Below are 16,287 nucleotides of genomic sequence, written 5' to 3' on the forward strand. Positions count from 1 at the left end.
GTGTGTGTGTGTGTGTGTGTGTGTGTGTGTGTGTGTGTGTGTGTGTGTGTGTGTGTGTGTGTGTGTGTGTGTGTGTGTGTGTGTGTGTGTGTGTGTGTGTGTGTGTGTGTGTGTGTGTGTGTGTGTGTGTGTGTGTGTGTGTGTGTGTGTGTGTGTGTGTGTGTGTGTGTGTGTGTGTGTGTGTGTGTGAACGAGTGCTCTGACTGCATTGTGCAGCACGGTCGGCACCACTGTAGTATCAGATGGGGAAATGGTTAGGCCTTAGGTTATGTCATGTAAGGACTTAGGTCAGGTGAGATACAGCAAAGGTCCCATTGTTTTACTTTCATTTGTAACTGTTTTTCTTTCCCTTGTAACTTTAAGAAAATCACAGGAACTTGAGATTTCTGGATAAAAGAAACCATTCAAAGGTTTCCGTCTGTCACAAGAGACAAAATACGCCATGAACCACAGTGTACATGAACTAAGATGATAACACTCTCTCTCTCTTTCTTTCTTTCTCTCTCGCTCTCTCCCACTATCTCTCTCTCTCTCTCTCTCTCTCTCTCTCTCTCTCTCTCTCTCTCTTTCTTTCTCTCTCTCTCTCTCTCTCTCGCTCTCTCCCGCTATCTCTCACTCTCTCCCTCTCGCTCTCTCTCTTTCTCTCTCTCTCTCCTGCTATCTCTCTCTCTCTCTCTCTCTCGCTCTCTCTCTCTCTCTCTCTCTCTCTCTCTCTCTCTCTCTCTCTCTCTCTCTCTCTCTCTCTCTCTCTCTCACTCGCTCTCTCCCGCTCTCTCGCTCTCTCCTGCCCGCTCTCTCTCTCTCTTTCTCTCTCTCTCTCCTGCTATCACTCTCTCCCTCTGTCTCTCGCTCTCTCGCTCTCTCGCTCTCTCTCTCTCTCTCTCTCACTCGCTCTCTCCCGCTCTCTCTCTCTCTCTCGCTCTCTCTCTCTCTCTCTCTCTCTCTCTCTCTCTCTCTCTCTCTCTCTCTCTCTCTCTCTCTCCCGCTCTCTCTCTCTCGCTCTCTCCTGCCCGCTCTCTCTCTCTCTCTTTCCCTCTCTCGCTCTGTCTCTCTCTCCCTCCCTCCTTCCTCCAGTCCTGGACTAGGTGGCAGCCCGGTCATGTCAGACATCTCTCTGATCCGTCTGTCCCCCCACGCAGCCGGGACAGGGGAGTCCCCCTTCAGCCCCGCTCACCCCTACTTCAACCCTCACGTGGAGCACTACCTCCGCTCCATTCACAGCAGCCCAACCCTGTCCATGATCTCTGCGGCCCGCGGACTCAGCCCTGCAGACTGTGAGTTCAACTGCATGTCTAGATTGTGCAACACCCAAGGTCATTCACTGCCATGAGCATCACCTTACTATGTGGAGATCCCCACCGAAGGAATTGTGTCATTGGTCAATTACTGAAAGCTTGGTGGAGAAATGAAAGGATTCTAACTTCTGAGGATTACGCACTTGTTTTCAGTGTGGAGAGGGGATTTGCGGGCTGTGATTGTCAGTAAACAGCATGTTTGAGTGGGCATACAGATTAAGTTCGAGCCGGTGCTACAACGTTGCGTGAATTAGTCTTACATGCGACATATTGCTTTTTGTGAAGCTCTGACCTCCCTCTTCTCACCACATGTTCAATATACCAAGGGGGTTTATTGGAAAGCCATGGAAATTGATCAAACTAAACAGTCCCCATGGAACTCCCCCCAACTTTCCCCCTTTACCTCAGAGCGACGTGACGACAACTCTTTTTCAGAGCTGAATTACAATAACGGGTGGAGGCGAGGAGCCAGAATAGGAAATAAATCACCTTTTACAGTCTGTCAACAGTAATGTGGTCTTGCTTTTAAAGTGAAATAAGCAGTGCAGGGTTGGAGATCCCGCGGTGATGAAGCTATGGGAAAGAGGGAGAAAATGAAGGTGGCTATTTTTGGTTGAGGGGAATTTCAAATAGGTGGTTCGGAGAGAGAGAGGAGAGACGGCCTTGGATTTCATTGAGAGACGGCAGACGTTTAGTTTGACGTTTGAGGTTCCCACGTGACCCTTTTGGAAAACAACTGTTATATCTTCCAGGACTTTTAATAGGACTACCTTGTTTCGGGATGGATCTTGTTCTGAATTTGTTCTGAATACTACTAATGGAAATTAAATGGTTTCAGGAAATTCTCTTCTTTGTCGCGGGCCAACACATAGAACAGAGGTATAAACAGGCAGAGGTTCTGCTGCTCTTTCCTTATTGTCGTTTCTGCGCTACATCACATTAGCATGACATTAGCATTGACAGGCCTCAGGATTCCTTTGGGCCCAGACGGCTGTGTTCTATTGGTCATTCACCTTCTCTTTCTATGGACTTCCTGTTCATTTGATTGAAAAAAACAGTTGGACGACAGGGACGGCTCAGCTCTGCTATGGTCTTCATCGGATCGCTTCAAAAGACGTGTTCCTCATTGTGCTGATCCAAAGTGACTCCCTCCATTTAAGTGGTTATGTGATCCAGGAGAGAGAGAGAGAGAGAGAGAGAAGGAGAAAATAAAGGTCTGGTTCTGCTGTATGTAGTCAGTACAAGCACACGTCTGTTCTCTTTTAGCGCAGCACGGCCTAATTGTGTCTGAAAGATCACTTCCAGTGGGTGAGGTGACACATTAGGGGGAGAGAGAGAGAGAGAGAGAGAGAGAGAGAGAGAGAGAGAGAGAGAGAGAGAGAGAGAGAGAGAGAGAGAGAGAGAGAGAGAGAGAGAGAGAGAGAGAGAGAGAGAGAGAGGGGAGAAAGAGGGGAGTCCTGGTCTCTTTCTCGTCTGGACCCTGACCCAAACCATAAACCGAGTAGATATTTCCTCCTAAATTTGCAGCTATAGGCCATATCCCGCTCTTATTGCCCCTGACACTTTTAAAAGGGCTTTACTGGGTGTAGTTGTTAACAGAGTAACACCGTAGGATTCAGGGTGCTCCTTCAGGGTGTGTGTGTGTGTTCGTGCATGTTATCAAAGAGAGAATCCCCAACACTACTTTGTTTCTCTCTCTCTCTCTCTCTCAATCTGTCTATCTGACTTCTTAATCTGCAGGACTACTGACACGCCTCACTGCACATCACTAACCTCCCATTCCTCTTGTCCTGCATCAATGACTGCATCCCAAATGGCACTATATTCTCTATATAGAGCCCTGGTCAAAAGTAGTGCACTATGTAGGGAATAGAGTGCCATTTGGGACGCAGAAAAATGTCTCCCTAAGGAAAGTGCCATCATGTCGCCAGTCCTAACCCTAACCCTTTTCAAACGGCTCCGGCAGCATGTGGTGAGACCAAGTCGACCGACCGGGGCTGGAATCTGGAATGTCTTTCTCCCCCCCTCACTCATTCGCTCTCTCTCACTCTCCATCTCATTCATCCCTCATTCCCCCCAAACCTTCCTTCCTCTCCCTGCAATGTTCTTGTCTTCCCTCACTCATTCTCCTCCTTCCTCTGCCCCCATGCAGTGGCACATGAACACATGAAAGAGCGGGGTCTGTTTGGGTTTCCCCCTCCCCCTCCTGGAGCCAGCCCTGCTGAGTACTACCACCTGATGACCAGCCATCGTAACCCCTACGGAGAGCTGCTGATGCAGGGGGGTGCGGCGGCAGCTGCACACCTGCCAGACTACATCACCCCTATGGAAGGTAAGTTAGACTGGGACCACAGAGGCCCACTCCTCTTTACCGTAAACCTGTTGTATCTACACAACAGGTTGATACTGTCTGTGTGGGAAGGGGTGGAATGCATGGGAACACAGTCCCAAAAGTGGAAACATTTTTACGAGTATTTCTGAGCTAAATTCCTGGTGATTTACAGTGGGGGGTTCTCAGACTTCCCCAGTTCCCAGACTTCCACCCTTGGAAGTGTGTGGGTATGAATTGTAACATTCATTTTAGGGGAAGGATTTTATTTGTGTCCCCTGCCCCTTCCTCTGTTGGTATCGGTGTGTACTCTAGGACTATAACATGGTGGCATTTTTATTGGAAAGTATGTAACTTTTAAAAGCAACCCTGAGATCGCAACAACCTCACCGTAGGAGAATGATGAAACCCAGATCAATGGACCTGTAGACAGCAGAACAAAAAAAAGGCTTTTTATACATTTTTCATTACAAACAACTTCAAAGGGCGGACCAGAAGCCCTCAGGTACTGTAACCACAGTATAGCTTCAGTAAGTATTTTCCCTCTCTCAAGTCTGTGCCAGGACATTCCATAAACAACAGACCTGATTGTACCGAGATGACATTTTACTGGAGGAGGGGGACAGGGGGGAGGAGGGGGGTGAGGCAGAGGGCGCCTGGGCCAGAAGTCTGTTTAATGTAATGAACACCCACTTTCATCCTCAACTACCTCTGTCACCTTAAAAGGGTAGTGGTGTCTAAGGGGGAGACGGACTATTATACACAGGGATAGTGTTACCGTGCAGTGGCGTTACCCATTAGGCTGTGGTGTGGTGTGAGGGAACACGACATCAAAGACCACCCGATACAGAAGCTTGGGTATCAGGCGAGTTGACTGTGTTCGTCGTAACAGATGGGTTCAGATTAGGACAGCCACAGATATTCACTTGGCTTTTACTGCGTCGCTACGTGACATTTACAGGAATCCCGGCAGACGTTAAGGTAATGGGAGATACAGCCGGCCCTTATCGGTCACCGTACGAGGCTCGCGGCTACCGGTCTTCCTACAGCAGCCGCTGCCACTACTGCTTCCTCTGCCGATAAAACACACAACTCGCCCCACCGATGTCGCCTCAAGCAGCTCACACTTCGCTCCAAACACTCCCGAGAAAGAGAGGCCGGCCCCTCTGCCCCGGGTGAAGGGTAGGGTTTGATTTGACACGCGGACAGTGCGTTTTGCTACCTGTCCTGTACAAGTTGAATTATTGCTCTGACGCTAGTCGGTCTACCTGGGTCGCACAGTGAGAGTGTAAACATTGTCCTCCGGTCTCTGAGTTGTACAGCATCCGGCAGGCCCGGGGTTCTGAATGAGCTGTTGTGTTGCAGTGTGTCTCGGCCAAGCTTCTGCTTGCTCAGGCTAGCCAGGGGCAGGCAGCCAAAGGCCTCAGCCTGCTGTGCGTATAAAAACTGTCATAACAACTCCCAAACAGTGAAATACACTGTGCAGGCCTCTCTGTATCCCAGCTCCCAAGACAAAGGCGGGGTACTGAATGATGCAGTCGGCTTGTTGGGAGTGTAATATCTATGCTACACAGAGAAACAATGGACCTTAACTACCAAAAAAGTTGAAGCAAGACCACAGCCACTTTGGCTCATACAGCTTCTCCACCACTGAAATCATAGTCCTCCTCACAGTGAAGTAAAACCCAGCACAGATAGATACATCCCTCTGTCTCTCATAGTGAAGTTAAACCAGATAGATACATCCCTCTGTCTCTCATAGTGAAGTTAAACCAGATAGATACATCCCTCTGTCTCTCATAGTGAAGTTAAACCCAGCACAAATAGATACATCCCTCTGTCTCTCATAGGGAAGTTAAACCAGATAGATACATCCCTGTCTCTCATAGGGAAGTTAAACCCAGCACAAATAGATACATCCCTCTGTCTCTCATAGTGAAGTTAAGCCCAGCACAAATAGATACATCCCTCTGTCTCTCATAGTGAAGTTAAGCCCAGCACAAATAGATACATCCCTCTGTCTCTCATAGTGAAGTTAAGCCCAGCACAGATAGATACATCCCTCTGTCTCTCATAGTGAAGTTAAGCCCAGCACAGATAGATACATCCCTCTGTCTCTCATAGTGAAGTTAAGCCCAGCACAGATAGATACATCCCTCTGTCTCTCATAGTGAAGTTAAACCAGATAGATACATCCCTCTGTCTCTCATAGTGAAGTTAAACCCAGCACAGATAGATACATCCCTCTGTCTCTCATAGTGAAGTTAAGCCCAGCACAGATAGATACATCCCTCTGTCTCTCATAGTGAAGTTAAGCCCAGCACAGATAGATACATCCCTCTGTCTCTCATAGTGAAGTTAAACCAGATAGATACATCCCTCTGTCTCTCATAGTGAAGTTAAGCCCAGCACAGATAGATACATCCCTCTGTCTCTCATAGGGAAGTTAAACCCAGCACAAATAGATACATCCCTCTGTCTCTCATAGGGAAGTTAAACCCAGCACAGATAGATACATCCCTCTGTCTCTCATAGGGAAGTTAAGCCCAGCACAAATAGATACATCCCTCTGTATCTCATAGGGAAGTTAAGCCCAGCACAAATAGATACATCCCTCTGTCTCTCATAGGGAAGTTAAACCCAGCACAGATAGATACATCCCTCGGTCTCTTATAGTTAAATTAAACCAGATAGACACATCCCTCTGTCTCTCATAGTGAAGTTAAACCAGATAGATACATCCCTCTGTCTCTCATAGTGAAGTTAAACCAGATAGACACATCCCTCTGTCTCTCACAGTGAAGTTAAACCAGATAGATACATCCCTCTGTCTCTCATAGTGAAGTTAAACCAGATAGATACATCCCTCTGTCTCTCATAGTGAAGTTAAACCAGATAGACACATCCCTCTGTCTCTCATAGTGAAGTTAAACCAGATAGACACATCCCTCTGTCTCTCATAGTGAAGTTAAACCAGATAGATACATCCCTCTGTCTCTCATAGTTAAATTAAACCATAGACACATGCCTCTGTCTCTCATAGTGAAGTTGAACCAGATAGATACATCCCTCTGTCTCTCATAGTGAAGTTAAACCAGATAGACACATCCCTCTGTCTCTCATAGTTAAATTAAACCATAGACACATGCCTCTGTCTCTCATAGTGAAGTTAAACCAGATAGATACATCCCTCTGTCTCTCATAGTGAAGTTAAACCAGATAGATACATCCCTCTGTCTCTCATAGTGAAGTTAAACCCAGCACAGATAGATACATCCCTGTCTCTCATAGTGAAGTTAAACCAGATAGACACATCCCTCTGTCTCTCATAGTGAAGTTAAACCAGATAGACACATCCCTCTGTCTCTCATAGTGAAGTTAAACCAGATAGACACATCCCTCTGTCTCTCATAGTGAAGTTAAACCAGATAGACACATCCCTCTGTCTCTCATAGTGAAGTTAAACCAGATAGACACATCCCTCTGTCTCTCATAGTGAAGTTAAACCAGATAGATACATCCCTCTGTCTCTCATAGTGAAGTTAAACCAGATAGACACATCCCTCTGTCTCTCATAGTGAAGTTAAACCAGATAGACACATCCCTCTCTCTCTCTCATAGTGAAGTTAAACCAGATAGACACATCCCTCTGTCTCCCATAGTGAAGTTAAACCAGATAGACACATCCCTCTGTCTCTCATAGTGAACTCAGCCCAGGAAGCCTGGCCAGAGCAGCCTGTGAATGTGATAGCCAGCCGTACCTAGTGACATGGCCACTTAGGACTCAAGGCCAGCCCAGCCTCTGGAGGAGGAGGGGTCCACTCCACACACACAACCTAGCAGTTGGTCGTCCACACACACAGCCTAGCAGTCGGTCGGTTGCTGCCTGGTGCCTGGCTTGCTGACATAAATCACCGGGGGAAAAAGGAGGCGAGGCGCTGCGAGAGGAGGTGGGACGAGGAGAGGTGAGGTGAGCGCCAGCCCCGGCTTTCCATTACCTCATTTATCAGGGGAAGTGGCACATTAATAAACACATCTCCCCCGAGGTGAGCCGCTAACACAGATAAATAAGGCTGCCATTTCTGAATGGCTTGTCCCAGTCACTGAAACTGTAGAGCCAGTAATGCAATGTAAATACTAAGGGCTAAATTCACCTCAGCTTTTCTTTTAGGATGAACCTGAGTTAGTAACTAGTTAACTGCCACTAAGTTACAACACGTATTCTCCAACGCGAAGCCCCTCCCCCGATCGTGTGCCCAATGTCTTTAACAGCTCATGTAAGAAATGTATTGATATTAAGTCTCACAGCAGAAATATCCCCTGAGAGACAGTGGTGGAGTCCCTTTCAGGGCTGGGGTCAATTTGAATTTAAAAGTGATTTTAATCAAAAAAAATCTAAATGGAATACTTTTTAAATAAAAAGCTTCTACTCGTCAGTTTATTCAGAAGTCATTGAAAATAGATGCTTATTTCAATTATTGTTGTTATTTAAGTTTGCTTCCTGAATTGACCCCAGCCCTGGTCAATATGTCCCAGGACATTTCGGAAAGTCCCAAAGCACTAAAACTGAACACATGTGTGTTACTTATGCGACTGTATTGGAGAGAGAACATTTTGAAATGACAGTTAGCCATTAGCTTCTGCTAAGAATAATGGCTCAGGAAGCAAGAAGGCTATTCTCTGTGGTGGTAGCCTGAGTTTAATCAGCCGAGGCACTGTTTGTGTAGAGCTGCTGGTGCAGTGCCTGGTGTTGGCACCACATGTTATTGAGCCATTATGGACGTCCGGTTGCAGTGTCTTCGGTTATTACCCCACAGGTCCTAATGGCACAGTTGCTCTGGACTGGCTCCACTAACACCACTGCTAATGTCTAGCACCTGTTGAGCCCTGAACAACTGGCTGACTGGCTCTCCTGCTGACATCACTGGCTCCCCTAGAGCAACGGACTCCAGAAACACACCGGTTACATATCATAGGAAATTAGAGGATAACCAGCTTTATGAATTCCATCTGTGATTTGGTGTTTTTATTTTATTTATTTTACGAAATGCCATTACCCATACAGTTTAAGGGTTTAATTCTTTAAAAAATGTTTAAACAGCTGGTTACAGTAAATGCTGTACCTGGCTGGTAGTAGATTATACATAGTGGCACTTTTTCATGAAGTAATTATTGGATAGTTATTACGTAATTATCATCCTACATTGTCATCCTACATTTTTCAAAGTGAGACTAGGTAGCTCAGGGACTTTCAAAAATAAACTCTGACAAAAATGTACATTATAAACCATGGACAAACGAGTGATCAAAAACACTTTGCATACATTTCAGTTGAAATCAATTCTCTAAATTGGCCTCATTTACCAAAGTGAAGTACAGAATGTTTTCGATCGCAGTGAGATTTTTATCTGTTTAATTAAAGTACATTATTTAGGCTTAGATTTATTATCCTTTACACTGAATCTTAATGAGGTCACCGTGGCCTACGTGTGCATCCCAAATAGCGCCCTATTTCCCTACATAAGGTTCTGGTCAAAAGTGGTGCACTATGTAGGGAATAGGTTGCCATTTAGGATGCATCCATTTTGAAAGACAACATAGCGAAGATCTTTTCAAACAGAATAGAAGCCGTTTGTTTTGCGCATTTTGCTTTATTTTAATTGTAAGATCGTGCACATTGAAAATGTGTGTCACTAGGGCACATTAAAGTTGTTTAAGGATTGTTGTTTTAGGTTTTTTATTTTCATCTTTCATCTCCATCCCCGTATCCCTCCTCTGCTTTACTTCCTTCCCCTGCTATAATTCCAGCACCGGATAAGAGATGAGTTTATTTTACTGCAACAATATCTTCTGCCAGGCTCGGTTTCCATCACCTCAGACAAATTGTTTACTGTATTAGCTGGGAATCAATCTTGAGCACTTATTGATAGTGCTGCTCTATTTCCAGGGGGGTTGGGTGTCGGAGGGAGGCTGCGTTAGCATCCATCACCCAGTCCCAGGCTGAGCTAGAGGCTAGGCTGCGCTGGAGCGCTCCTCTAGGTCTGTCTCTCTCGCTGGAGCTCCAGAAATAGCACAGAGTTGGGCAGGGTATGATGGGATGGGGAAATGACACAATGATAGTGAGAAAGAAAGCTTGACTTGATATAATTATTTTTGCCTGTATGAAATAAATACAAATATTTGAAAATATACTTAATATCTCACAGTGGTAAAGTGGGTTGCCCTCACTTAAGGAGAGAGAGAGAGACACTGGGTTTTTGACTTGGCTTGGAGTGAGTGATAGTGGGGCTAGGAGTAGGGGCACAAAAGTTTGGACATACCTACTCATTCAAAGGTTTTTCTTTATATTTACTATTTTATACTTTGTGGATTTATTGTGAAGACATCAAAACTATGAAATAACACATAAGATATCATGTAGTAACCAAAAAAAGTGTTAAACAAATAAAAATATATTTGAGATTCTTCAAAGTAGCCACCCTTTGCCTTGATGACAGCTTTGCACACTCTTGGCATTCTCTCAACCAGCTTCATGAGGTAGTCACCTGGAATGCATTTCAATTAACAGGTGTGTCTTGTTAAAAGTTCATTTGTGGAATTTATTTTCTTGTTAATGCGTTTAAGCCAATCAGTTGTGTTTTGACAAGGTAGGGGGGGGTTACAGAAGATAGCCCTATTTGGTAAAATACCAAGTCCATATTATGGAAAGAACAGCTCAAATAAGCAGAGAAACGACAGTCCATCATAACTTTAAGACATAAAGGCCAGTCAATGGGGAACATTTCAAGAACTTTGAAAGGTTCTTCAAATGCAGTCGCAAAAACCATCAAGCGCTATGATGAAACTGGCTCTCATGAGGACCACCACAGGAAAGGAAGACCCAGAGTTACCTCTGCTGCAGACGATAAGTTCATTAGAGTTACCAGCCTCAGAAATTGCAGCCCAAATAAATGCTTCACAGAGTTAAAGTAACAAACACATCTCAACATCAACTGTTCAGAGGAAACTGCGTGAATCAGGCCTTCATGGTCGATTTGCTGCAAAGAAACCACTTCTAAAGGACACCAATAAGAAGAGACTTGATTGAGCCAAGAAACACGAGCAATGGACATTAGACCGGTGGAAATCTGTCCTTTGGTCTGATGATTCCAAATGTGAGATTTTTGGCTATAGCCGCTGTGTCTTTGTGAGATGCAGAGTAGGTGAACGGATGATCTCCGCATGTGTGGTTCCCACCGTGAAGCGTGGGGGTGCTTTGCTGGTGACACTGTTGTGATTTATTTAGAATTCAAGGCACACTTAAGCAGCATGGCTACCACAGCATTCTGCAGCGATACACCATCCCATCTGGTTGGGACTTAGTGGGATTATCATTTGTTTTTCAACAGGACAATGACCCAACACACCTCCAGGCTGTGTAAGAGCTATTTGAACAAGAAGGATAGTGATGGAGTGCTGCATCAGATGACCTGGCCTCCACAATCACCCAACCTCAGCCCAGTTGAGATGGTTTGGGGTTGGACCAAAGTGAAGGAAAAGCAGCAAACAGGTGCTCAGCATATGTGGAAACTCCTTCAATACTGTTGGAAAAGCATTCCAGGTGAAGCTGGTTGAGATAATGCCAAGAGTGTGCAAAGCTGTCATCAAGGCAAAGGGTGACTACTCTGAAGATTGCAGTGCTAGAGGCGTCAGTACAGACCTGGGTTCGATCTCAGGCTGTGTCTCGACCGCGAGACCCTTAAGGCCTAGCCCCTAGGCCTATATATTTTGATCAAGTTTGTATCACAACTAAAGTGGTCAAATAACTTCATAAAATAAAGCACATGAATCCGCTTTACAACGGGTGTAGAGCCTAACTGGCAAAGTTTCAATCAAATGTATTTTGCTGAGTTTTTTGTTTACTACATGATTCCATGTGTTATTTCATAGTTTTGATGTCTTCACTATCATTCTACAATGTAGAAAATAGTAAAAAATAAAGAAAAACCCTTGAATGAGTTGATGTGTCCAAACTTTTGACTGGTATGGCAGGTGGTTAGTGGTTAGAGCATTGGACCAGTAACCGAAAGGTTGCTAGATCAAATCCCTGAGCTGACAAGGTAAAAATCTGTCGTTCTGCTGCTGAACAAGGCAGTTAACCCACTGTTCCTAGGCTGTCATTATAAATAAGAATTTGTTCTTAACTGACTTGCCTAGTTAAATAAAGGTCAAATAAAAAACAATAATACTGTATCTAATGCATGTGTTACAGGTCCCAGTTTTGGGACTGGTTCAGCAGACAAAAGTTCCTGTAACACAGGATAAATGATGAAACAGGAGAACGTGGCTTCTCATTCAAAGGTTCTCTCAATTATCTTATTCAACATTCTCTCAAGTGCAAATCGTATTTTTCTGTCTTTTCATTTATTTACATTTTTTGTTTTGTTTTCTTTAAAGTGTATTTATTTGTCTCATAAATCCCTGACATATTTCATAAACATGTCAAAAATACATCAATTCACGCATCAAAAATATTCAATTCCAATCCAATTCACATCCTAAAATTCCTTACGTTTATACCCCAAACACATTTACTCTTAACTGTAATTCACCTGTCTAGGTTATAAATATGTAGTTTACTGTTGCTGACTATAGCCCTATAGGAGACTCTAAAACACAAAAGCCTTTAAAGACTGGTATTATCCGGAATCAAGGTAAGACCCAGCTGCAGACATGTCGAATAGACAATGGTTTAATGTTCCAACTGGGGCAGGCAATAGACAGGTCAAGACAGGCAGGGGTCAGTAAACCAGAGGTGGGGCAACGGTACCGGACAGACGACAGGCTCAGGGTCAGGGTAGGCAGAGGTCAACAATCCAGAAGTGGGGCAAAGGTATAGGTTGGCAGGTGGGCTCAGAGTCAGGACAGACAAGGGTCAAAACCAGGAGGGCGAGAAAACGAGAGTCTGGGAAAAGCAGGAGCTGAGAACAAAAACGCTGGCTGACTTGATAAACAAGACGAACTGGCAACGAACAAATAGAGAACACAGAACACAGAAGATGTGTGTCATGTGACACCTGGAGGGGGGTGGACAGGTGAAACAGATCATGGTGTGACAGGTATAACTCATTAGAAGTCACTTTATACCCATGCTCAAAACACATTCACCCAGTGTAAGAAGGGCTAATAGAAAGACAAGACTATTGCAACTGACATTAATGCTAATTTCCGAAAAATTACTGAACAAGCTAGCATAGCGCTAACCGAAGCTAGCAACCAACTGACCGGAGCTAGCTCTAAGCGAGCGGTAGTATCAACCCATCGCAATGGCGAAACCTTGGACTGACAATTGAGTAAAAGCATTCTTCCCCAATACAAAGAAACAATACATAAACACAAATGTGACCATACATTTTGTCTGCGTCACACATGTACTGTATGTATTCAGTATATGCAAACTACAATAAGTCTCTGCATACGTGAATCAGATGCAGCTATGCCAGGAGGAGAAGCCGAGAGGAGAAGTTCAGAGGTTGTCAGACTAACGGTCTGTATGTGTCTGTGTGTTTTTCTTTTCCACAGCGTCACGGTTCCCCAGTCCCAGACTGACCCCCAGGCTGAACAGAAAGCGAGCCCTGTCCATCTCGCCTCTCTCAGACGCCAGCATCGACCTGCAGACCATGATCCGTACCTCGCCCAACTCTCTGGTGGCCTACATCAACAACTCACGCTCCAGCTCTGCAGCTAGCAGCTCCTACGGACACCTCTCTGTTGGAGGCATCAGGTACCCTAGCCAGTAACTAGTTAATATGTAGTAAGGAATGATTGTTAAAAAACTATTGACTTAAGATGCTTGGATAGGGTTAACTGATATACTGGTCAAGTGAATATAAACTCCATTTAAGTCTAATACAGTAATACATCCCTCGGGAGTGGCGCAGTGGTCTGAGGCACTGCATTGCTAGAGGCGTCACTACAGACCTGGGTTCGATCTCAGGCTGTGTCCCGACCGGGAGACCCATAAGGCCTTGCCCCTAGGCCTATATATTTTGATCAAGTTTGTATCACAACTAAAGTGGCCAAATAACTTCATAAAAGGAAGCACATTAGTCCGCTTTACAAGGGGCGTGGAGCCTAACTGGCATAGTTTCAAATTTGGGGAAGATCATTTTCACCATAAAAATGCATCTTTATGATAAAAGCATTACATGCATAATCACATTTGTGGTCCCTTTTGAGAATGGCGTTTTCCTGCTAGTGGAACATTCACGCTTATTGCTGTTCATTAGGCCTACTTATTACTCGTTAGGCTGAAGGAAAAGTAAATGTGGACAGTTCTTCCAATATCTTCAATATGCCCCTCGGAATTGGATAAGGACGTGCGCAGTTGTGTCCCCGATTTGTCTGTCTTCACTTGTAGCCTGTGAGAAAGACCTGATCACTTGACAGAGAGCAATGTGAGTGAGAGGTGCTTCAGCACGCAGCCGGGAGAAGGGAATTATAATTATTATATTCAGCCCAACGGCACAACGGCCACTTTGGGCGCAAAAGGAATGGATTTGTTAGGGGACATTGCGGCCACACAAAGGATATGCAGCCGGAAAATTTAAGGCATTATCAAGTTACTGTCAAATTGTGAATGAGAGACTGATGAAGTGTGTATATCCTGCGTAAAAAAACAAAGCAGAGTTCATGCCTTTCATGCAACTTTTTTCAAATCATCAATAGAGTTGTTTAATTGCTATATTGTAATTACTTTGCCACCATGGCCTATTCATTGCCTTACCTCTATCCTACCTCATTTACATACGCTGTATATAGATTTTTCTACTGTATTATTGATTGTATGTTTGTTTATTCCATGTGTAACTCTGTGTTGTTTTATGTGTCGAACTGCTTTGCTTTATCTTGGCCAGGTCGCAGTTGCAAATGAGAACTTGTTCTCAACTAGCCTACCTGGTTAAATAAAGGTGAAAAAATAAATGAATAAAAGAGTTGCATCATGCAGCCTTAGATTGTATTAAAAATCGAAACAAACACATTTGTATCACAACTAAAGTTACATTAATAACTCTAATTTAAGCATATAGGAGTACCTGTTTCTTTGTTAATGTCACGATCGTTGGAAGAATAAATGGACCAAGGCTCAGCGTACATAGAGTTCCACATGTTTAATAAATATGAAACTCACCAAAACAATACAGACGAAAACTAAAAGTGACGTTCTGGGCTGCTCACAGGCAGCTACACAAAAAAAACAATATCCCACACACAACAGGTGGGAAAGGCTGCCTAAATATGATCCCCAATCAGAGACAATGATAGACTCTGATTGGGAACCATACCAGGCCAACAAAGAAATAGAAAATATAGACTACCCACCCTAGTCACACCCTGACCTAACCAAAATAGAGAATAAAAAGGACCTCTAAGGTCAGGGCGTGACAGTTGTTCACTCAACACAGAATAGCCACATGTGCGCACTCCCTCAAATCGTTTGGAGAAAATATCCTCTCTATTTTATTCAGCTATGTTCAATTGTATTCTTCATAATATAATATACATAATATAAAATAATGTCATGGAATTCTAAGCAAATCTTGTCTGCTAAATGAACTAGTGTAGCCCACAGCCATATGGTATAGCCAGATCAGGGCCGAACATAAGTACAACTCAGATTATACTATTCTATTCTACTTTTTCTTCATATCAAGTTTCTTTAGACCTGTCTAAAATAAATCATGGATTTATTGTGATAGTGTAAGCTACATTTTGTGGATTTAACAGACATTTTTTAAATCTAGATGTTCCAAAGGTCTGCATCAGTGGTTTGTAGACTATGTGTGGAAGCCAGGAGATGCTAAATTTGTTTATGGTAATTCATGTTCAGTTACCGTGAGACGGACAGTTATTGGCTTGAAAATCACCGGCTGACAGAGCTTCATGGCTGCCACAGCCTTATACAAGGCTAACATTGAGTTCAGGTGAAAAGTTGTGACTTACATTTGAGTCATTTAGCAGACTCTTGACTTACAGGAGCAGTTAGGGTTATGTGCTTTACTCAAGGAAACATCTATATATATATATATTTTTCACCTGGCCAGTTCAGGGATTTGAACCAGTGACCTTTCAGTTACTGACCCAACACACTTAACCTCTAGGCTCCCTGGGTTGCAAGTGGAATTTTGTGTCACAGTTGGAGATAAGAGACACATCTCTCATGTGCGTTAATGTCTTGTGTTCCAGTCCGTCCTTTACCTTCCCCCATCACATCAACCCCATGGCCTACCAGCAGCTCCTGTCCCAGCAGAGAGGCCTGAGTGTGTTCGGCCACACCCCTCCTCTCATCCAGCCCCCACCCATCTTCTCCAGTCGCCAGTCTGCCCTGGGTCTCTCCTCTCTGCCCCCCGCCTCACACAACCACAACAATGGCTCACAGTCAAAGGTGAGACTGCTCTTCTTCTTTGGTAACGGTGGTATGCAAACCAGCTTTGATGTGCGAAGACTTTTCGCCTTGAGTTTGTTCATCTTCTTCCTGAACTGTGCCTACATTGTCTGGTACGAGGTAGATCTTCTCATTATCCATAACCGCCAAATGTGAGCCTTGCCCTGTGGCCTTCTGGAAGTTCTGGTAGTGTGTGGGACGCTCAAATCAAACCAGCATGACATCTAGAGCCGTACAAT

General features: G+C 44.4%; 1 protein-coding gene across 3 annotated transcripts in view; it reads left to right on the forward strand.

Moving 5' to 3' along the window:
- The window catches only part of LOC124011435 (zinc finger protein GLI2-like), a 95,064-nt gene that overhangs the window by 50,243 nt on the left and 28,534 nt on the right, over positions 1–16,287 (forward strand). For 2 of the 3 annotated variants that reach the window (XM_046324803.1, XM_046324804.1), the window contains 3 exons: positions 3,448–3,627; positions 13,186–13,387; positions 15,850–16,048. In XM_046324803.1, coding sequence (XP_046180759.1) covers positions 3,448–3,627; positions 13,186–13,387; positions 15,850–16,048 — 581 coding nt within the window. Of the gene's footprint in view, positions 1–1,074; positions 1,275–3,447; positions 3,628–13,185; positions 13,388–15,849; positions 16,049–16,287 lie in introns of all 3 variants that reach the window. The other variant, XM_046324802.1, reaches the window with a different exon arrangement.

The sequence above is a fragment of the Oncorhynchus gorbuscha genome, linkage group LG23 (assembly GCF_021184085.1).
Source record: "Oncorhynchus gorbuscha isolate QuinsamMale2020 ecotype Even-year linkage group LG23, OgorEven_v1.0, whole genome shotgun sequence".
In the NCBI taxonomy this organism is placed as follows: Eukaryota; Metazoa; Chordata; class Actinopteri; order Salmoniformes; family Salmonidae; genus Oncorhynchus; species Oncorhynchus gorbuscha.